General features: G+C 35.6%; 1 protein-coding gene and 1 long non-coding RNA gene across 5 annotated transcripts; both read right to left on the bottom strand.

Moving 5' to 3' along the window:
* Nucleotides 1-8,748: 8,748 nt before the first annotated feature.
* Nucleotides 8,749-16,592, bottom strand: LOC120636858. The gene is made up of 4 exons (XM_039908419.1): nt 16,475-16,592; nt 13,894-14,841; nt 10,375-13,816; nt 8,749-9,601 (listed from the first exon to the last, which is right to left on the bottom strand). The coding sequence occupies exons 1-4, from the start codon at nt 16,590-16,592 to the stop codon at nt 8,749-8,751; spliced, it is 5,361 nt and encodes a 1,786-aa protein (XP_039764353.1).
* Nucleotides 16,593-16,988: 396 nt separating this feature from the next.
* On the bottom strand, nt 16,989-23,113 carry LOC120636862. 4 transcript variants are annotated; one of them, XR_005659405.1, is made up of 5 exons: nt 22,753-23,113; nt 22,466-22,657; nt 22,304-22,381; nt 20,975-21,617; nt 16,989-17,474 (listed from the first exon to the last, which is right to left on the bottom strand). It is a non-coding gene; the product is annotated as an uncharacterized LOC120636862 (long non-coding RNA). The 4 variants fall into 4 exon arrangements; XR_005659404.1 differs by lacking the exon at nt 16,989-17,474 and adding an exon at nt 20,434-20,637; XR_005659407.1 differs by lacking the exon at nt 16,989-17,474 and adding an exon at nt 20,434-20,637 and having other exon boundaries at nt 22,466-22,568.
* Between the last annotated feature and the right edge of the window lie 1,074 nt (nt 23,114-24,187).

The raw sequence follows: 24,187 nt of genomic DNA, 5'->3' as shown, positions 1-24,187 counted from the left end.
GTTTTATTTAAACTTTGAAAATCAGTAGGAAAACTGTAAGACTAGCAGGTAAGTAAGAAATACGGCACTTATGGGAATAGAACGGCGGCGTACTGAAGTTTGTAATGCAAATTTCTTGACCCACCGAAGTTACTTTTTACATTTATCGTTTACTAGCTATTGCCCGCGACTTCGTATGCGTTTGATTTTGTTTTATGATATGGCATTAAATTTAGCTGTAGAAGTGTGTCTAAAAAAAATTAAAGTATTCAGTATCGCTAAGCCTTAAATGAGGGGTTAGTTGCTTTCCGCTGAGGAGTTCTGTCCTCCGTCTCCAACCACATTCATCGGATCTACACAAAGTTTGGCCAAAATTAAACACATATTATAACCTCTATAGTATAGTTATAATTTGTCGGAGTTATGGTGTAATGTCGGGATAAAAAGTATCCTATATTACTTCTAACACTTCCAAGAATATGTGTACAAAGTTTCATGAGAATCGGTTAAGTAGTTTTTGCGTGAAAGCGTAACAAACAAACTTACATTGACATTTATAATATTAGTAGGGATACTTGTTTGGAACCCCCGAAGCAAAAACGACGGGGTGTTATGAGTTTGACGTGTCTGTGCGTCTGTGGCACCGTAGCTCCCAAACGGCTGAACCGATTTTGATTTCGTCTCCTTTCTTTGAAAGGTGAAACAATCGAGAGTGCTCTCAGCTATGTTTGAACAAAATCGGTCCAAGATGTTCTCCGCCTCAAAATGGCGGATTATACTACAACTTCTTCAATATCTATCAAATAAAAGCTTGACCTAAGATACTAAGTTAATATTTTCGTTATTCAGTGACGGTGGTTTTTTTTTTTTATTGTATACTAGCTTCTGCCCGCGACTTCGTCTGCATGGACTTCAGAATTGTTTCTATCGACTCTATAATGGAGAGTGTTCCGAAGAGTTGTTTGCGTTGATACCTCCTTCCCTGTTCTCTGACCGCACCTCACGCCGTAGAAATAAATTTCACCCTCATCATCTGGATGCCTGGTATTCTTCTACTGTTCGAAATACCAGATCATTTCTACCGCGCACTTGCAAATTATGGAACAATCTCCCATGTGTTTCCTCAAAAATACAATCTAGGGTTATTCAAGGGGCGGATAAACACACTCCTTAAAAGCCGGCAACGCATCGGTGGCTCCTCTGGTGCTGCAGATGTTTATGGGCGGCGAGTGAATCACTTACCATCAGGTGAGCCACTTGCTCGTTTGCCCGCTATTAATATAAAAAAAAAAAAGTAAACGGTTTATGAAAAAAAAAAAAATGTGGATTTGCAACATCTGGTGTAACGGTGCGGGACAGTCAGAGAAATATGATTGAGAAGGTCGCCTGTTTCGAAAAGATGATATTGATTCTGAAACTGGTTTTTTATTTGGGCTGGTGTAATTTTACAATATTACCGGCCCACTACTGGGGTCGTGCGCCTCTTAAAATAAGGGGTTTAGGCATGGTGGACACCACACTGGCCAAGTGTGGATTCATTAGTTATTTAATACTCAGAATAGTATACAGAGATCGTACGGGTGCGCTGCGTAAAAGTTTCGATAAAATCATGTACCACGAAGTTATACCCATTTAAAAGTACTAAAAATCTGCGACAGCATTATATTTATTATTATACGCACGCTAGATACGAAATAAAAATACACGCGAACGCTTAGGCTGCGTTTAAGAATTAAAACGAAGGCATAGTTTTTTTGGTGTCAAGGCATAACTCCATTTTAAATCTTTGCACGTAGGTAAAACATTCATTCCTATAGAGAGTTTTCAAGCGTTGATGATAATAATTCCTTTATCTTCAATTGTTATTGTCTTTCTAAGCCGTGAAACTGTGTTTAAACCTTATCTCGGTGTAAATAACCGGTTTTATTTAGATTATATTTAACAAAGTAGTTTATCTGCACAATATGCTTAGGTATAAGAACATCGTAATGATAAAAAACCAAAAATAGGCTCATTCTACCACAGAAAAATTATTAATAACCTAAAAACCGAATTTACAACATGGCCAATTGTAATATTAGAACCACAGATTATAATTATTGACAACCAAAGAGTAAAGAACATACAGAATCTCATTATCAGCATCAAAAAGCACTCCACATTAGTAGTTTTTCTCGAACAGGCGGTTAGACACTTCATTCATTTAGCAGATGACAGTATTTTTTTTACCTCTAATGTTCTAAACGTTTCCCATGAAATGAGGAAAATAGAAAAAGTTCGTGGGCTAGTAACATTCCGCGGGTGTAAAGTGAGACGTGCGCGGGGCGTCTTCTCTGTTTTTAGACACAATGCACTGCATACAATAATGGCTGAATGAGGATTCTGTATGTTCTGAAGTCTGTGTTGACAACCACCCTGGAGGTGAGCGCTGTGGTGTTATAGTTTTATTCAAAATTCAAAAAATTAAATTCAATACAAGTTAGCCCTTGACTGCAATCTCACCTGATGAAAAGTGATGATGCAGTCCAAAATGGTAACCGGCTAATAGATAGAATAGAAGGTTAGATATATGACAGAAACCTATACCCCTATGGTTTCTTTGCGGCATCGTAACAGAACGCTATCTTTGTAAATAGGCTGGTAACTATCTACGTCCGAAGCCCCACACCAGAACAGCCCAGAGAAAATTAATAAATTATATATTTCCAAACTGACCCCCGCCGGAAGTCTTACCTGGGACCTCCCAATTATAAGACCCACTGCGCCAAGAAGGACATAGGATACTTTATCAGTGTATCGGAGGTTTCGCGCAGTTTAGTGACGCTGTAGTGAATGCATACAGTTCAGTTGACGACCTAGACTCGTGTGCAAGTTATAGATTCAATGTGAAATTACGAGGCTTCGAGAGAATGACTCTCAAACAAAGTTTTAGCTTAAAAACACCGAAATAAGCGGATAAAATTACTGGCTAGTTTAAAATAAAAAAAATTATAATCGTATTCATTTATTTATGAAGAATAAAACGCACCTCCGCCTAAGAATAAACCGAACAGTACGAGGCTTACATTCTTCAATAGTGACAACCTGTAACAGATTTTAATATATTAATGCAATTCACTAGTTAGTAATTTCAATTAATAAATATAAATAAATATACTATGACAAGACAAGCCAAGGCGATGTGTGTATACACATCTAGCCCCAAAGTAAGCTTAGCTTGTGTTATGGATACTAAGATGACTGATGAATATTTTTATGAATAATATACATATAATACTTATTATATACAATAAGACCCAGACACTGAAAAACATTCATGCTCATCACACAAACATTTCCCAGTTGTGGGAATCGAACCCACGGCCTTGGACTCAGAAAGCAGGGTCGCTGCAAACTGCGCCAATCGGCCGTCTAAAAATTAATAAACAGTTTTTGAAGTAAAACTTCTTCAGGTGGACGAGGGAGTAACTCAGATGTTTTTCAGACGGAAGTAAAGCTTACGTCAGACGTCTGTGTAGTTTCCGGTATTTAAAAATAATAATTTGGATTAGTCGTAAGTATATGTCATCAGCTAGTGGCAAATATAATAATCAATTAGGATTATTTATTGCCAATATTTTCAAACGTATTAAAAAATTCAAGTTTAAAAAAATATTTTAAATAGCAAAGTTTTTTGAAAATCATTAAATATAATGGTTTATTTATTACATTTGTAATAAAAAACTTATTTATAAATTTTCTGACGATTGCGACATTCTATAATATTCAATGACAAGGTTATATTGAAATGTGCTGATCTAACCTTCAATTGTCTACTCTCAATTATTATTCTATTTAACAAATGAAAATATTTATAAAATGTGAAAGTGATATTAATGAATTTTGAATATTAATGGCGGAGTCCCAGGAACATATTACTCTTTCATCAGTAAATAATAATAAAAGTTTTACTTCAATCGCGCGTAAAGGTTACACGCACACACTTTTTTTCTTTTTGATGTGAAACATCTATAGACGAGGGTAAACCTGGTTGTTGGCGTGACGATACAGGCCGTGGCGACGCATCGCCACGCTATATGTACATACATAGTCCATACGTATTGTTTACTACGTTACACATATGACCATAACCTGTGTTTTATTGATGAAAATATGTTTACAATAAAATATGTCTGACAGCGATAATTCAGGAAGTGAAAGTTTGCAGCCTCTTACAAAGAAAGCCAAATCCTACTATGCTTGTAATGCTTTATCTTTTCACTATGCCACCTCTGCCTACTGTTGTAATCTGTTATTTTATGCATATAACTCATACAAAACAATTTCGATGTTTCACAACGGCCAGGCGTCCGGATCTTACATTTTTTATTTGCACTTCATTTTTTTTTGACGGCTGATTAGCGCAGTGGGAAGTGACCCTGCTTTGTTAGTCCATGGCTGTGGGTTCGATTCCCACCACTGGAAAATGTTTGTGTGATGAACATGAATGTTTTTCAGTGTCTGGGTGTTTATCTGTAAATTATAAGTATTTATGTATTTAATATGTATTCATAAAAATATTCATCAGCTATTTTAGTACCCAAAACACAAGCGACGCCTTAAATGGGGCTAGATGGCGATGCATGTATTGTCGTAATATACTTATTTATTTATTTACATTAAATACATCGATTACTTAACGTGCTCGCCGACGCACGTGGACACAGAAAATTTCCTGATTCCAGTTTGTTCCTACGGGCTTCTTTACAGACCTATAAATTTCTAGGCCGACCAAACTAAATTACTCACTTAGGAAGTTACAGAACGATATCAGTGAAATGGAATAAAATATTACCGGTGTACAGGATCAGGTTTCACCAATAAAACACCAATTTACTCCACAACACATCTCACCCGCGCGGCGTCCGAACGGCAAGCTCGCGGCGAGCTATCCCTCCCCGCGCCCTCACCTTGCACCGCACGCCTCGCCGATGTGTGTGTATATATATTTATAATCAATACACTACAACCGTAAAATTAACTTTCTTGGCTCTTTCCACGTGATCATTGTCTCCATGATTGCAGGGAAAATGAAAACCAAGAAGGCTGTGAAGAAGTTTCCCAACTGAAAATATAAATGAAATAAAAATACACTTTATTGTAGATACAAAATATGTGTATAGACAATCGTAGGTGGGAGGCCCCAGGTTCGATCCACGGAGGGGCCATTTTGTAAATTTATAATTTCTGATTTTCCTCGCTCTGGTTAGGGGCTTCTGCCATGTTACCATACGACCGGTACTGGGTATGAGATTGATATGATTGTCATACCTGTAACAGGTCGGCCCGCTACCATCTTAGACTGCATCATCACTTACTATCAAGTGAGATTGCAGTAAAGGCTAACGTATAATTGAATAAGAAATTTTAGAGAGGGCGTAATAGGTGGCATTGTCGCCATACCGCGAAAATAATATTAAGAAAAAAAAACTATTTTTCGTGTTACCAATGTGACCCATTATCTTGCCCAATGTCTATTAAATTGGTGTAAAATAATCAGATATTTTTACGCATGTCTGTGTTGTGTCATTTCAATGGATGGTAGAAAAATATCTGATAACATAATCCTGGTAAAATTGCTTTGGGTAATGTAACTCTAGTGGGTTTCTGGTTAGCGGTTCAACAAGTGTGTAGTGCATAAACTAAGAATTTATAACTTAGTATAAACGGTATATACTCGTAGCATAAAATATTAACAAAACAACAACATACTTTATAAAGTAGGTTTAGTATACTCGTATAAGTTCAATTGCCAAACAATAAGAAATAACATAATTCAGAGAACTAACAAAAATAACATTTAAGTGTTTTAACTTGAATAATGCACTGGAATAATGAAAAAGTGACTACTTTCCATTTCTTGTAATTAGTGAATTTGCAGCAATAAGTTTTAAGAATACTATAAAGGTACACTAATAAACACATTAAAGGTAGAAAGAGATTTAAGTTTTTTAACTTAGAACTACGTTATATGTTGAAGTTTAGTCATTTCGATTGAGGTTAGGTCTAGTTAGACATTAAGTAGTCGAGATAATTTAAATTTTCGTTGCGTTCATTCCCAAACTTTGCCAATACTGACAAATCCAAATAATATTTTGGATTGACGGATTGGTCACGCGAATGTTCTTTGTTGTGAAGTGCTGTGTTTTCTCTGTTTTTACGACGACTTCTGCTCTGTTTTTGGACTTTTTTGATCGCTTTTACGTTTGACCTTGGCTTTATTTCTGGACTCAATTGGATTGCAATTCTTTGGACTTTGGCTTGCTTACCGGACCTGAGAATGGGCGATTACGAACCCGTAGCGGGGCCCTCTTCGGCGCCTGACGCTCAACTGGAGCCACCATCATCCATTTACGTCGACGACGACGGCGACTACGTGAATCGTGGGCTATACGTTTCAGAGATTCTACTCATGTGGAATCTGATGGATATCGTGCGCAAACTCGGAACAAATGAGCAATGTGTTCGATATAGTGAAGATCAAGGGCTGGTCCTTAAGGAACGGCGTTGCGGAAAACATAAAACATTAATGAAAATATGTTACACAACTGGCTGCAAATCTTTCGGCACATTTATATGTGCCAAAGCATCCTGTAAGAAGAAAGGTGGAGGCAGTGGAGTTAAAATCTCCCGAAGACTAGGAACTTTTTTTGAAAATGTTGTGCTTGATTTACCACATGTATATTATTTGATCTATGCATATTCTCAAGGATGGTCTTATAATAAAACAATTCATGAAGACCCATACAAAAGAGAGAAACAGCAATGTTTAAGCCGAAACACAATAAGTGATTGGTTTAATTATTGTAGAGAAGTGGTTGTTATTTACCACCTTGAAAAACTAGTTTTCGGGAATGATTGGTGGCCCAGGCAAAATCGTGCAGATTGACGAGAGCAAATTTGGAAAACGAAAATATAATAAAGGTAACATACATATAAGTAAGATGACTTTTCACATCTACTTTTTGCCATGCTAAATTTCTAAAATTAATTTTACTTGTTGTAGGATGTCACATAGAAGGACACTGGGTTCTCGGTATGATTGAAGATGGGTCTGAGGATCTCAGACTAGAGGTGTGCCCGGACAATATTAGATCTGCTGAGGTGCTGGTGCCACTTATAAAGAAACACGTGGCTGCTGGCACCACAGTTCATACAGATTGTTGGCGGGCATATGATTGCTTGGCAGAACACGGGTACATCCATAAAAAAGTCAACCACTCAGACCCAGACAATCCATTTGTGGCTGAAGATGGGACTCATACTCAACGAATTGAGTCCCAATGGAGAGCGATAAAAAGATATTTTAATAAACAAAATTACAATAATACACAATTGCAGACGTCATAGTTGAATATTTGTGGAGGCGAAATATTGAGAAATATAAAAAGGATCCATTCCTTGAAGTAATGCAAGGTATAAAACATGTATATAAAATTAATTAAATAATTAAAATAAAACTTCCATTGTTTCATTTACCACTATCATAGAAAAAAGGTATATTTAACACAGGATAATTAATATATTTATAGGTCAAAATATATTTTAAAAAGCTAGGTTAGGTTAGAACATAAAAGACCATTGAGAGCCGAGCGAAGTGGAGCGGAGCGAGGCGTCCCCTAGAATCTGACACTAAAAAGGTATATTTAACATAGGATATTTAATACATAGGTCAAAATCTATTTTAAGAAGCTAGGTTAGGTTAGGTTAGAACATAAAAGACCATTGAGAGCCGAGCGAAGCAGAGCGGAGCGAGACGTCCCCTAGAATCTGACACTAAAAAGGTATATTTAACATAGGATATTTAATATATAGGTCAATATTCCTATGTAAAAGAAGTGAGGTTATGATTTATAAAAAAAATCATTATTCGAAAACTATACTTTTCCGACAAAGGGGAAAGGTGGGGGGGGGGGGGGGGGCTTCACCTACCTCCCCACTCCCACTCCCACCCTCGTACGCAAGTACCGGATATCTATACTTTTACCGTACTAAGACTTAAACACCCACATACTGAAAAACATTCATGCTCGCTACAAACTGTGCCAATCGGCCGTCAAAATAATAATATTACTTTATTAAGCTTATGAACATAGATCGCAACTTCTTTGTACACAGCCCTAACATACTAAAGGAGTTAGAAGCACTATAACAATTCATTTATAAGAATGTTTGGGTGCCTTACCTCAGATCTTTTGACCTATGTGTGTGTTTCATAATTCCATATATGGACGTTCAATATGGGGGTATTGAACACAGCAGCCAATGCTCCATAGGGTGCTGTGCCACGCACTTAACACGGTCCGTCCTGGCCGTTACTTCTTGTACTTGTAAAAAACACGTTAGACAAGCTAAATTGCACCAAGTAAATCGCAAAACAACGGTCTTGTGAAGCAGACTTACTAATAGTTGACGACATACTATGATACTACTGAGTAACAACCGATGTGGCCGGTTGTGAACTCTGTTAGCAAAAAATGTACGACAATAGTTACGATATGGCGGTGAACAAAAGACTTTTTAAAAAATTATAAATTTAATTATCAAAAATTAATTGAAAATTACAGAAATTATTTAAATGAATAAAATAACAATTAATAGTTAACGCGTGTGTAGGTGACTTCAGACTGACGTTCCTTTCCATTGTTCCCTGCGTGGTTCAATTTGCAAGCTGGCATTCCTCTCTGGCCTATTGTTCGTGAAGCTTGCTGCATCAGCGGGATGCCGTGGTTACGGCATGGTAACTCCTCCCTCCTTAAGATGGAAGCTAGTCCTAGAGCTTCCAGGAGCGTCCTCGCGACTTGCTACCGCTGTATGTTTCTTGAAACTGTATATTCTCCAGCTTATTGCGGATATTACGAATGTGTAGAGGAGCAATGTGGGCCAACTGGGGATTGCCATCATATAGGTCCAGTTGACAGGTTCGACTTCAATGTCTTCAGCTTTGTTTATCAGTTCATGGACACTATCCAATGAGACGTCTTCAAGATGAATCTCGTATTGGGCTTCTTTCTGTGGTATGAGGTATTCGTTAGGTAATGGGATTATTTCATTGATGGTGGTACTAGTGGTGTGTGTTCTTATTGTTCTGTTCATAATATTAATTTGACAGTCCTCTGTTAGGTTGGCGAGGAATGTTCCTGCTAATTTTTTATATTCGGTTTTCTGGCCGCACTGCGTTTTCACAACTTCCGGTTCATTTGATACTATAAGCCATGTATTTTCTTGAATCTTCTGTAGTTTTCCTCGTTTCAGGTGTATACGAGCATGAGTACAGTTACCAGGTTTCTGTTTAATGAGTGAAATGATGCAATCTTCTGACTTCTCTATTGATCTCGTGTCTAATGCTTTGCAGAGCTGGGTGTCTTCAGCTATCTTCTTGCAGTTTTCTTCTAGATAAGCGTACTCATCGCTTCCAAGTGCAAGGAATTTGGATTTTGGTATAATGGTAAGGTTACGGTTGTTGGGTAGGGAGTAGATATGTATATAATCATATGTAGTGGGTTGAATGGACGGGATTTCTAGTATAAATGTTAGCGAATGTTCTGTACTATAAGCTTTAACGCTGATAGACCTTTCTATCCTATGAATATTATCTATACTTATTTTTTCTATGGGATTTAACGAAAAGTACTTCTGTAAATTATTAATTTCTGTTACTAAATTTCTAGGGCTTATAATACTAGGGTGTATTATGCCTAATTGAGAAAATGATACGGCATCTTTTAGCAACATCATCTTATCTAAAATAATCTGCAAACTAAAACTTATTTGAACGTATATTTCTAAAAAGTGTAACTGGTTTTCGACTGCATTGGAAGTTATTGTAATATTTTTCAATATAGATGATAGTATCTTCTGGTTGTCATTTATCTTCATTAATTGATTCGAATATTCTGTTATTGTATTTTCCGCCAAAGATAAAGTTCGCTTTTGCGAGCCTTGAATTTTAGAGACTGAAGTACGAATTTTATTGATTTCACTTTCGAAACGGATTGCGTCATTGCTATCCAGGTTACCAGTTATCAACTTTACTACATGACCTAATCCGTTAATAATACCACGCTTAATTCTACTTCTAGGTGAAATAAAAATTAATTTCTTAGTAATTAAATCTAACTTATGTTCTATCTGATCCCTATATGTTTTATGTAGCTCATTTGCAGTGGTGTTGCTTTCAGCCATTCTAGTACTTGCGTATAATGACATTAATTTTGTCGATATTAAATGTAAGTGAGTAACATTGTAAACGCAAGCAAGGTTGAAGGAATCTATTTGTTTAAGGATCTGCCCCTGTCTAAGTAATAAAACTCCGTTCGTATTGTCTACGGGTTGAAATGTTATTTCGGATCTTGCCTGGAACACGAAGGCTCCGAGGATGATTGTCCTGGAACAAGATGAGGCCTTCGTAGAAGTTTGAAGTGAACCCGGATCGACTTAGAATTAGGGTGATTTCCTATAATTTCTGCTACACTGTTTGGATGAAAATGGATGATTTTATAGGGTCCTTTGAAAACCGGTTTGGTTTTGTCGTTTCTCGCTGTTTTGGCCACCTGTTTGTAAACTGTTTCACCTACCTTGAATGTTATTTCTTCTGCTGCCTGGTTCCGCTTCGCTATTACCTGCTCCTTGTTTTTCGCCATGTGCGCCGTAACGCATTCTTGTACAGCTTCGGCTTGCATTTTGTGTTTGATAACATAATCCTGGTAAAATTGCTTAGGGTAATGTAACTCTAGTGGGTTTCTGGATGCTGTATGTCCGAAGAGTAGCTCGTGTGGGGTATATTCCGTTGCAGAATGAATAGAGTTGTTGTAAGCTATGATGGAAAACTTCATAATTAATTGTATAGGGTCGTCCTTGTTAGTCATTCGTTGGATTCTAATAATTTCTCCTATAGTTGAATGAAAGCGTTCTACGGGTGAATTTGAATTCGGATTATACGGCGTTGTAAAGTGAATGTTGATATCATGTAAAGCGCACATCTCTTTTATTACCTCATTATCAAACTTGCTATCAGAGTCTGTAGTAATTTTAAATGGGGTACCTAAAATTGAGAAAACCTGAAATAGGGCATCAGCTATATGTACACTACTAGTTGCGTTTAATGGGATTGCTTGTGCGAATTTTGAAAAATTATCTATAATAGTAAGGAAGGTAGCTCCACCTGTAGAATATAAATCCATAAAAATATGTTGCATAGGTTTAGTGGGTGTTTCCGTTAGGGCTAACGAGGGTCTAAGGGGGTTTCTTTCATATTTTGCTTGTAAACAGATGCTACACTTATTTATAAATGCCTGGATGGTAAGCAACATGTGGGACCAGTGGTAGTTTTTGTGTATTTGCTTATACGTTTCTTGTATACCACGATGCACTGTTTTACCCTCATGATATTTCTTAATTATTTCTTGTTGTTCCGTCTTGTTTTCAACTAAGGTAACGCGTGATTTGCATCTGAAGAGCTTAGGACCTCTCTCATTAAAAATTGTTGTGTAAACTTTAGAAAATGCTAAATATAACTCTTCGTTATAGAAGTAGCAGTAAAATACACGATCGGCAATAGTATGTTCTTTTAAGAATTGAACTATTTCTTTCTCTGTGTTATTCACTGGAATAAAGACATCTTTAATTACCGTTCTAGAGTTAGTTGACCTATTTTCTACTCTATATGTGGAACCTGGGGTTGACCTAATATGAAATTGCTTTAATTGTCTGTCTATAGCATCTGATAAGATTGGTATTCCGTTATTTTCGTTATCAGGCTGGGTATGGTTTGTTGAAACTAAATTATCAGGGTCCAGTGACACGACGCTCATACTGTCAGATTCAGTGTCTGGGTTATGTAATATGTTAGGTCTAACTGTCACGTTATTGTCGTTAGTGCTATTATTATCGCTATTACTGTCATTATTATCCGCAGGTACGTTATCCTGTACTGCTCCCTGGCGAACGTTGTCAAATATTCTATTTATAATATCGTCATCGTCATTGTCGTCTAAGTTTAGTGCAAGTGAATCTACTCTTTTATGGTAAATTTTAACTCGCGAGAGGGCATTTGTATTTTGTCGACCCTTTTTATATACAACCGTGTAATCGTACTCAGCCAGTTTAAGTCTCCACCTAGTCAATTTAGAATTGGGGTCTTTTAGTGACATAAGCCACGTTAAAGGCCTATGGTCGGTATATATTACAAACTTTCGCCCGTAAAGATACGGTCTAAAGTACTTCATTGCCCAGACGATGGCTAAAAGTTCTTTTTCTATGGTGGAATATCGGGCTTCTGTATCGGAAAGAGTTCTTGATGCGTATGCCACTGGCTTATCTGAGCCTACTTTTCCTTGAGACAATACTGCACCAAGGGCTACGTCTGACGCATCTGTTGTTAATATAAAAGACTCGTCAAAATTTGGATACTGTAAAATAGGTGCATTGGTCAAAATTTGTTTGCATTTATTGAAACATTCTAAAAATTCCGGGGAGTGTATTACTTTGCTCTTTTTCTTAAGACATAAGGTCATCGGTTTAGGTTTGACGTCATCTAAGTAAGTGAACACGTTATCTATACCTCTAAGGATGTGATCCATAAGTCTCTGGAAAGTACTAGGTGCATTCTTTAAACCAAATGGCATCCTAAGAAATTCGTAGTGTCCTCTCTCGGTGGTAAAAGCAGTTTTTTCTATATCATCGGGGTGCATTTCCACCTGATGATAACCGCTTGCTAAATCAAGTGTTGTAAAATATTGCGCGCGTCCTAGTCTGTCTAGTATGTCATATATATTAGGTAACGGGTACTTGTCTTCTACTATTCGATCGTTTAGCCTTCTATAGTCAATGACTAACCTCCATTTTACTTTTCCTGATGCGTCTGGTTTCTTCGGGACGATATGTACAGGACATGACCATGGAGATATACTTTCACGAATAATACCCTGTTTTAAAAGGTTATCTACTTGATTTTGTATTTCTTTGCGTTCCTGAGGGGGTTGCCTATAACTTCTAACAAAAATTGGAGTCTGGTCTGTCAATCTTAGCTGATGTTTAACAGTATGTGTGAAGGAAAGTGGAATGTTTTCTGAGTAGAAAATGTCTCTATAAAGGTAGCAAATCCTATTTATCTCGCGTTGCTCTTCTTCGTTCATATGTTCCGTTCTAATTTTGCCTAAGTTGTCACATAACTCTTTATCTATGTCTGAACTTCCCTGTATATGATTTAAATTACAAACCTCTGTATACTCAAAGTATGGTTCTAAAACAAACTTTTCATTGTTGGCTATTATTCTTTTCTCGGAATTAAAGTTAATAACAGATGTTCTAAATTGACCTTCTCTTACTTCGACTATTGCGGTGGGGGATTTTAAGCCGTTACACCATATGAACTCATCTTGAATGTACTGACCGTCTGCATAATTGGTTTTTACTAATATAATTTTTTCGCATCTTGGCTCTATTGTTATTTTCTTACTTGGGTAATCGAACGCAATAGGAATACTTGAGTTGGCGGTATGTAAAAGCCTATTTTCAATATCAATATTACAAGATAGTGTTTTTAGTAGATCTAACCCTATAAGGCCTTTATATTTCCTGTCAAAATCAAAAATAAGGAATTTATGAATTAAGTCACTATTGAATGCAGGGGGAAGTGGTAAATATGCAACTTGATTGTGCCGTGTAGTAGCGTGTGCTGTCTTTACTTCAAAGGGTTCGTACTCGACAAGGTGTTGGAAAATTGTGTTATGTATTAGACTGGGTGATATCATAGAGCGCGAAGCTCCTGTGTCTATGAGGAACTTACCTTGAAATTCTGGTAGCACAATATACGGCAGGTGATCTTTATCGTGGTTGTTTAGTTTTATTATCCTTGGTCGACGTTGTGCTGACCTTGTAGAAAATTTGCCTGGGCCTCTCCGTCCTCCGTTTGAGGTTCATACTCCTGCTGGTTGACCCAATCTTGGTACTGACCTTGCTGATCGGCATAGTCCTCCTCGTCCTCGAGATTTGGTTGCTCGTAGTCTCCCGGTGAGCCTGTGTAAAATAGCTCCTCAGCAGCAAACTGTGGTTTTTGTGGTTTACTTACAGATCTCATTGTGACATCAGACACCTTCTGAGGGGGACTAACCTGTTGATGTGGTATGTTGTTTCTAAAGTTGCCTGAGGTAGGTCTATAGTTATTTGTTGTTGGACGGTTTTTCCATGGTAACATGGATTGTACCCATTGCTGCCTTTGTTCTGGAGTCAGGTTATTCTGACGTGGAACTACAGTTGTATTACTTAGATTATTTTGTGAGTTAATATATTTGGGTGATAAAGGGGTTTGAGGCTGATTTAAAGCACGTATTGGTTCCCTAAACTTTGCCTGAGCCGATGTTGATGGTGTGTTATAAAAGTTATTGTTGTAATTTGTCTTATTATAAGCAAGTCTAGCTTCCTCTTGCCTAGCTAAGACTATGGCTGATTCTAAAGTGAGGGGTTGTGCTATTCGCACCCCTATCGATACTTGGAACTCTAAATTGTTCGTATACTGTTCTATAACCATTTTTTCATAGTATGATTTGTTGGAATGGGTGCCTACGGAAAACAAAGTGTCTAATAACTCACGCAGACGCCTACCAAGCATATCAGCGTTCTCGTTTTTATGACGCCGCACCCTACTGAGCTCCTGCATAACTTGGATCTCATTCCTGGGTTCTCGCAATCTCCGTATAAGAGCATCCTTAATGGAGTCCCAAGAATTAAGGCTTTCTTCGTATGCTATTGCATCAATCGCGGTATCACTGAGTCTACTTTTAATGAGGCATATAAATGCCGGGTGTACCTTAGCATTTTCGTCTAATAAAGCAAGGATATTTTCAATTTCTCGAATATAATAATTTAATCTCTTTGTATTACCATCATATTTTGGAATTAAATTCGCAATTAATTTAAAACTAGTCGTATCGCAATCTGGGATAGACATTTTGCAAAATAATTATCTAATAACTGATGAAAATGTTTGTTTTGTATAATATAGTACCTGCCTATCACGATAATAGCTGTTAGACATGCACTACTATAACTTTAATAAAGTCTATAACAATTTTTACTGTCAGACTTTTACCTACTCTAAAAATCTCTTAATTTTATGTCTCTAGCGAAATTAGCTTCTAGACAGAACTTAATACTTAAGGAAATAGAACTTGGGAACTTGAATTAGCGAGAGTACTCACCACAGCGTTCTCAGCATCTCCTTACGGGTCTGACACCTTCCACGTGGAATCCTTTGTCCGGGCCGCCGTCGTAGGTTCAACCTCGCGATTTACACGGTCGGAACCGTTCAATTGGCCTTTATTCCAGCCAATTTTCGCGAAAAACCGACTGCGCCAGTTACGATATGGCGGTGAACAAAAGACTTTTTAAAAAATTATAAATTTAATTATCAAAAATTAATTGAAAATTAAAGAAATTATTTAAATGAATAAAATAACAATTAATAGTTAACGCGTGTGTAGGTGACTTCAGACTGACGTTCCTTTCCATTGTTCCCTGCGTGGTTCAATTTGCAAGCTGGCATTCCTCTCTGGCCTATTGTTCGTTAAGCTTGCTGCATCAGCGGGATGCCGTGGTTACGGCATGGTAACTCAATTCAATCTTTTTTTCGTTGTTAAAACCAAAAAAATATATAATAATAATAAAGTTTTTTATTAGAGGCATATAAACACAGAACAATATTACTCCAAGGAGAAGAAGTACAACTACATACAAAAATGTGCAGACTATTCGCCGCCACGCCATCTGTTAATGGTTCCACACAACAAAAATTGTGGCGGGAAATTATTGAATGAAATTTTGGAAGTTTTCGAACTGTGATGGCTGAAATAAAAATATTTAAAACACCGTAGAATAATAATTCGGTGTTTTACATATTTTTATTCCAGCCATCGTAGTTTGCAAAATAGTTCTTTTTACCTATTTTTTCGTATGCAGATAGAGTGAAGAAAACACAACATAGGATTTGGTTATATCTTTTATTATTTTTATACATGTTTTAAAATAGTTATTTTTCTTAGTAATGAATTTTTACTAGCTTCTGCCGCAAAAGTTCTGTTTTTTAAAATACAAAACCTTTTAATGCATATTGCTAACACACTATTAAGAATATGAGTAGTGTTTTCAACTTTATGAGTCATGCCTCCATCTAACCAGCTGAAGGATATTCTGTCCTTTAATTTTCTATTTAATGTTTTTTTTAACTCTCCCGTATGTGAATTCATATTCAAAAATTAATTAATGTAAGTTGCACATAACTCAACGCATTGTATGAACTCAGCAGTAACATAATTCAAGCTAGACTTTCTTTCATTATATTCCTTAAAACTATTAAATATGTGCACTGGTTCTATAGAATTCGATAGCATAATTTCTTTGCAACTAATACATGTATTGTTTTTAAGTTTTTTTAATACAAATCCACATACATAGGCACATGCCTGGTTCTCCGCATTATCCTCTGTGTCCTCATTAATGTCAGTAACATCAATATCGTACAACTCATTAGGTGATGACACTGGTACATGCGTTCTAGTTTTCAAATATGTGGTCATATTAGTTAATAGTGTGTTAGCATCATCTTCACAATTTTTACTATTACATTTATATTTTAAATTATTTACAATGCTGGTTTTTTAAACCAGCAATAAATTGTTGCACATTTGAGTTAGGATTGGAACCACAGTGGCCCCATATACAACCAAAGAGATTTTCTAAAGGGTCTTGGTTTAGTCTTCGGGTAGAAATTGCCTGTATTTTTAATTTTTGCAAATTATGCCGAAGCCTTTCTACAGCCCCAATTGTTCGTATCCACCCATTGGCCAATGAGCCCCAATAAATTTAACACTCTTAAAAAATGTTTTTAATTCTGAGAATAGCTCTAAATGTCCACTTGATTTACTGAGATTTGATGAAAATTTCTTCCCTCTTTTAAAACTAACTAAAATAAAATATCAAACTAACCATAATTTAATTTTAATAAGCATAAATTGGTCTGAACAAAGGAAAAGTAAATTTCTATGCCTGCTTATTTCCTTTACTAAATTGTCATACAATTTCCGGTTGTTATAAATATCTGATAAACTAAAGTACCTACTGAATATATAAGTTCAAAATCTATAATAATATTACCATGCTAAAGGGTGTGCATTTATGGTTTTTTTTAATTCAAGGTCTTTTGTTATGATATGTAGGACTTGTCCTATTTGTAGCAACTCAAGATACACATTAATATATAAGCAACATACTTGAAGAAACTTTAGCAAACAATGCTGCAGCAACCGAATGATTTAAAACTTGTGCTGCTAACTTCACTTTCATTTTTTGTTTCCCATTTGGATTAATATGTTGTTCTGTGAGTGCAGGTGTAAATACGAAATTGGGATTTTTATTGTCCACTTTAAAAAAGTCTTGGATATGCTTCCATTTTGCCAGTCCTGAAATCGTAAAACCACATTGTAGTATCTACCAATTTACTTAATTTTCTTATTTACTATTGCAGAATACAATTTAATCATAATATATAAATTTAGATAGTACCTGTTGTTCCATGTATTGAAAAATTTTCTGGACATTCAATATTGTGTTTTAAAAAGTTGTTCCTAAAACACTTGAGGAGATGTGGGGGATCCATAATAGTCACAATTTCATTTCCTTGAAGTTGAAAATAAGGTGTCTCTCGTAGACAGAGAAGTAAATAGACAAATGGATAGCATCCGTCGCATTCACACAAGTAAGAGAACAACTTATGTATACGTCTAGTAAATAAACGAGATAAAGCGATAGGGTCTTTTGTCTCATACCGCGTGCCGGTTTTTTCATGGATTAGCAAAGCACTTTGCGAAACAAGTTTGACAGTTAGCCATCGTTTTATTAGTAAGAGATACGTTTATTAGTAAGAAATTCAAGATAAACGGATTGTGAGCACAAAAATACAGACCTAACTAATTTGACATTGTTAATAACCAGCTTCCGTGAAGAATTTCTGCGAAAACATGGTTCGGTGCAGTGTTTTAGGATGTAAAAGTGATAGTGAACGTAAATTTACGGATTTGTCGTTCCACTCGTAAGTACAATACTTTTGATTTGCTAAAAGTATAAATAATTATCGTTTATTATATTTCTATAATATACAACACAATTTGCAATAGAAAATAAATCGTTTATAAGGTTTTATGCTAATTTTAATTATACATAACCTAAAGTATAATAGAGTGCAGTGTTGCCTACATTCAACATGAAAATTGTTTAATTTATTAAAATTATAGAATTTCAAATTTTATGTGTCAATAATCATAAATTTAATTCCATGGATGTATGATACGATGTTGATGTATTAGAGAAAAAATGTATTTGGTGGAACTGTAAGAAAAAAACTTGTTGACTCCAACAAATATGCAAGCACTACGTTGTAAAGTCTAAAGCTAATTTTTTTTTATACTCCTCGAAATATTTCGGAATCCATCGAAGATAGTCTTTGACCATTTTCATGTACAGAAAAGTAAACTTAAAACTATACTATGCGGAGAAACGAATCTCCCAACTATTATTAAAAATTATGTTTAAAATATTTTGTTCCAGTTTTCCTACGGTCCATAATTTATTGTTGCTATGGGTTGAATCCACAGGTCGCACTAATTGGACACCCAAAAAGAGTTCAAAGATTTGCAGCAAACACTTTCATAAAAATATGGTCATTAAAAAGAACAAGCTAACGGTTCTGTATCCTAACGCTGTTCCAACACTGGTCAGTGAATAATTTAGCTTTTGAGTTTTCATTGTATGTATATGCTGGATGATATAATTATGACACTTTTTGTTTATTAGCCTACTATAAAATCATCTTTAGTTTGTATATATATAGATTTATAATGTTAATAAAAGTTGCCTGGAAGCTAGCCGCTCCGCTTTCATCTTCCAACTTATCACGAGCCAGAATCCTTTCTCATAAAAAAAACTGCAAAATTGCTTCACAGACCAACATACTAATGTTATTCCATAAATGTTCCCATTTTACAATTAAGTTAATTATGGAACATCAAAAATTATTATGCAGTTCCTGTAGGCTATGTTTCTAAGTGCAGCTGCTTCTAATGAAACAAATGCCTACATTTTGCTACACTGATAAAGTTTAGTATGTAGGTAGGCATAAGTATCTACGCTAGTGCATTAGGAAAATTCCTGTAAAACTAGTCGTAAGTTGGAAATAAATAAATAAATTTTGTATGGAACAAATAGTAATAAACAAATACCAACAAACTATAAGTGTGGTAGAAGACCTGAAATCTGGGACCTGACCTGGGACTGGGAAAAAAATGTATGGCAACATTTCTCAAATATGCTCTGTCTCACAAGCGGCACGCCAACCATTCGTCTATTTACTTCTCTGTCTACGGTGTCTCTAGTGTGGATGGCGGTACTACCATACAAGCCGAAAAGCCGGGGTTTCGTTACAATAAATATCTCTTTTAAATTTTTCTTGACTATTCCGAAATGAAATTAACAAAATAATTAAAACTTGATAGCAATGAGGATATAAATACAATTCTTTAACTTTTGCTCAATAATGTATATACTCTTTGTCTACTTTACTGTAAGCACTACGTTACTCTGGCAGGTAGACTCTGTGGTGGCAACCAGCCGAACGGCGCGGCGCCGCGCCGAACTATCACTATCGCGCTCTTCGCGTGTCTTCGTACGCGATCGGAGGTCCCGCTTTGTCTCGCTCACACTCATTTGCTTATACGGGGCTTTTATTTTACTGCTCTCTCTCATAGAAATTTCCATGTATTTAGCAGAGACAATCTAGATTATTTAATAATTTAGTATGGAGATCAAATGCCAGATTGCGAGTTGAAGCTATAATTTAGTATGGAGATCAAATGCCAGATTGCGAGTTGAAGTTAGTGAAGATGACCAGCGAGCGAATTGAAACAACTTCACGCGTGTTATTATTTGCGCTTCAACTAGTTGACACTTAACAGATTCATTATTATTGATTAATAACTAGTTAGCAGTTTATTGTTTTTTTTGAGTTGAATATTCTTACAAATTATAGTAAATATTGTTAAATATGAGCTCCAATTGTGTGCAAATTGTTTCTGTGGCGAAATCAAAAAATAATTGGCGAACAACAGGTAAATTTATTTTATTTAAAAATTGTTTGTTGGCTTTGCATATTTTTTTTCTAATGAAAAGAATGGTTGGAACGCGGCTGGTTACGACATAAATTACTAGTCATCATAAGAATTAAAGAGAGCAGAACTCAAAGAAACACTTGGGATTTCTATGATTACTTTTAATGTTGGCAAACATTGCATAGAAACTTCTTTATCATAATTCGCGTGCTGACTTAATCGTACCTAGTATTTTTCAAAGATTTGTTGATATTGTTTGTCATTTATCACAACAAGAATGGTGACTTAGAGATCATGACGAGTTAAATTTGTCCTTTAGGTAACTGGGCTTGCTAAAACTCAAAACCCTAGGCACGCCACTGAGTGTGGACCCTAGGGAATTTATGGCTCTTACATTTACTCCATCCATGTCACACACTGTTGCTACAACTATTAAATTGTTTAAGTAACATTCTGACAATACCTAAAATAAACAAAAATGTGATTAAATACATATAAAACAGGTATCTGCATAGAATAATACAAAGGTACTTTCCACCATCTGTTCCTCTGCTTATATCTTTAAAACTACTGGTTTCATCATTAGATCGAGTGATTTAAGAGGTAGGGTTATTATGTATAGGTTTAATATTATTTAAAGTTAATATGTTAAAATATTACAGTAATTGTTCAAGATATCTTTTAGAAGGTAATTGAAATTTTGCTGATCATACTTCTCACCCCTACTTCTACTGTATATGGAATAACTACAAAGTTTAGTAAAGGGAGTAGTTATTAAATATTAGTGTTTATCTACGCACCTCTTTAATAATTGCTTGAAGTCTATCAGCTGTTACCGATTCTCCTGAGAAATAGTGGGCTATTGGTTGCTTCCACCTTTTTCTTAATCCTACCAACATAAAAACCAATGCATGTGATGCTATTTGTTGGCTTCTACCTTGGGAACCATGATCCTGGTATCCTTCAATCTTGTCTGTTCTTGGAATATATAACATACGATTATTTTTCGAATTGCCATCTCGTCAAACATTAATGTACACAAATTATCAGTTTTTGACTGTGTTAGTGTAATTTCCTTTAAATTTGCCATAACTTTACTGTCAATTCCACAAGGTAAATTTACTTAATTTAAAAGACTTTTTAAAGTACCAGGGTTTGGCAAGCAAAACAATCTTCTGAGCAATCTATAGCATGCACTGGATTTTTTATACATAGCCAGTGCTATGATTTTTTCATTTAGAGTCCAACGACGACCATTTAATTTTCTAGGTGTATTAACCATTTGGCTTTGTCAAAGCACACCAAATGCAGGTTTTAAATTTTCATTTAATTTTTCTAAGTACTCACTCTTTGAGAGAGAGTCTAATAGCGATTTTCTACTTGCTGCAGAATTTTTGCCTTTTTTGTGTTCTTCAAATTGACAGGTTGAGTCACAAAAGTAATCTGGAATACAGAAATATCCATTTAATTTATATTACAGTTTGTATATTTTACTTTGTTTAGCAATTACAAATCACTTGCGTTGATGGTGAAGAGTAACATTGCATGCATGATGATGTCGGTGAAGATTATGAAAAAACATTGTTATGAAGCATAACAGAACATCCAAACTAATAATAATAAAAATACAAATACAAGGTTATTTGGTTGTTACACTTTCACACTCACTGTTCAAGTGATCATCATGAAAATTTTGAATGCAAATTGTCACAAATGAAGAAAACAAGATTTCTTCCAGTAGAAAAAAAACCTGAATTTTATTTTTTATTTATTTATTTTATTTATTTATTTTTTTATTACACAAACTACTAAAATTATTAATCTTCGCATTCTGAAACTCACATGAGTTTATTTGGACGCTGCACATTCCTCTAAAATCTCATAAGTTTATAAGTTTATCATATATTAACCATTAAATAGCAATACAGTATACAGCAGGTAGTACACTAATAAAAAATAATTTACATTTATCTATTTGAATGTGAGTGAAGCTGCGGGCAAAACTATTCATAGTAATGCAATCACTAACCCGTCTGCCCAGCATGGTGATTATAGACATACCCTTCCCTCTTGAGGGCTTTGGTCTAGCAGTGTACTGTTTTAGTCTATAGATGATGCATGATACTTACGTCCAATTGCAGTGTTTGACCTTTTAGAGGCGAGTTAGGCAGATATTGTGTAAAAGATTGCGAAGACACTGAAGTTCTCTGAAATAAAAAATGCAGATAAAATTACAACCCTTTTTTAAAGGAAAATTTGTAAAATTAACAAAAAAGTGTTAAATATCATACCGCTGAATCTTCCATTTGTGACAATTCCGCTAATAATGGTGGGAACAACAAATTTGGAACAGCATTAGGATTTAACCTTTTCATCGTCTCATTCGTGAAGGCACTGCGATCAAAATGCTTACTACACAATAACTTATGGCTCTTGTGCAAGTCTTTCAACTCCACTTCAGCAATATTTTCAACTTTCAACCACTTTAGAAGTTAAAGAAATTAATGGTGTTTTTAGGAAATATTTTAGTTATTTAATAAAACGGCGAAGTGATAATTACATAAACTATATTACCTACCTTGCTAAATTAGATGCCTTTCCAGCTCTCGGGAAAGAATGAAAAGTAAGTGGGTCTTACGCAGCAGATACACCACACTTCACACACTTTCTATATTTATCTGCCATGTTTAACAACAATAGAATAGAGTCCTTCTTTCTCCACAATTACGAAACTCATATTTTTACCACTGCAGTACCCATAGATTGTACACTATACTAGAGAGTAGTACCAGACAATAGACTAATATTGTTTTTTAATTCCTCTCAGGACAGGCAAAGATCATTGACCATACAGCCTCAGAATAGACTAAATACCAACGTACTGAAGTGTCAGTCGCATACAGGCTACAGCGCACTCAGCAGTTTCAAGTCAGATTGGTATTTATTTTTCAATAGGCTTGTTTATTTCGCATACTATCACAGTATTATGTCCTATGGGATCTTGCTGTGGGGAAAAGCTGCAGATATTGAAAGTATATTTATACTACAGAAAAGAGCCGTACGATCATTATATAAACTTGGATCACGCGAATCGCTTCGTGAAAAATTTAAACAAATAGGTATTCTTACAGTAGCTTCGCAATACATTTATAATAATATAGTCTTTGTGAGGCAAAATATTACTCTTTATAAATCAAAAGCTGAAATTAACAATCGACTTACCAGAAACGGTCATAAATTAGTGATATCTGCATATCGTCTGCGAAAGGTGCAGAACTCCTTTGTGGGGTTGAGTATACGCTTTTACAACATGATTCCTAAGGAAATTCTTGACCTACCAATGCATACATTTAAAAAATGTGTAAAAACGCATCTAGTACAGCTATACATTTGATGAATTCCTCAATGACAAGGTAGAATGGAAGCAGCCAGACTCGCTCTCATCTCCCGCAAGATAGCAAAATGATTGTAAATGTTGATGTTGGAAAAGAGCAACTACTGAGTTTCTTGCCGGCTCTTCTCGGTAGAATCTGCTTTCCGAACCGGTGGTAGAGTCACACAAACATACATACTTGACGTTTCAAAAGTGCTTATAAAGTAGGCCTACTTGAAATAAATGAATTTGAATTTGAATAAATAAAACTGCAAAATCTAGCGATCTGCCATGGCGGTTGAATCGCCGAATTCAAAATTACGACGTCACTTCTCTAGAAACAATAATTTCTTATATACCGCTTGAACTGTGAAAATCACTGCGTATATCAATTATTTTGAGATTTTTAAACTATCAGTTGCAGTTGCAAAGTTTTTTGTTATCAATACCAAAATCAATAATCTTTAGCTAGGGAACGGACTTTATCGGGGGTGTGGTTGGGTACTCTACCATTTTCTAAAAAACTTCTATACAATGCCATAGTTCGCAGTCATTTAGACTATGGGCTATTTGTATTAAACCCTATAAACAAATTGGCTTTCAACAAATTGATTAAAATTGAATTAAAATCTTTGAGACT

The sequence above is a fragment of the Pararge aegeria genome (genome assembly GCF_905163445.1).
Source record: "Pararge aegeria chromosome W unlocalized genomic scaffold, ilParAegt1.1 SUPER_W_unloc_5, whole genome shotgun sequence".
In the NCBI taxonomy this organism is placed as follows: Eukaryota; Metazoa; Arthropoda; class Insecta; order Lepidoptera; family Nymphalidae; genus Pararge; species Pararge aegeria.
This window is presented reverse-complemented; position numbering and strand designations above follow the sequence as displayed.

Bases quoted from the DNA above. Each gene is read 5' to 3' on its own strand.
- LOC120636858 (XM_039908419.1), bottom strand. From the start codon at position 16,592: ATGACCACATATTTGAAAACTAGAACGCATGTACCAGTGTCATCACCT. The intron at 14,842-16,474 runs GTGCCTATGTAT...TTGCTTTATTAG, and splicing joins TAATGCGGAGAACCAGGCAT to ACGAAAATGCTAAGGTACAC. The intron at 9,602-10,374 runs GCAAGATCCGAA...TAATATTCATAG, and splicing joins TCGGAGCCTTCGTGTTCCAG to GATAGAAAGGTCTATCAGCG.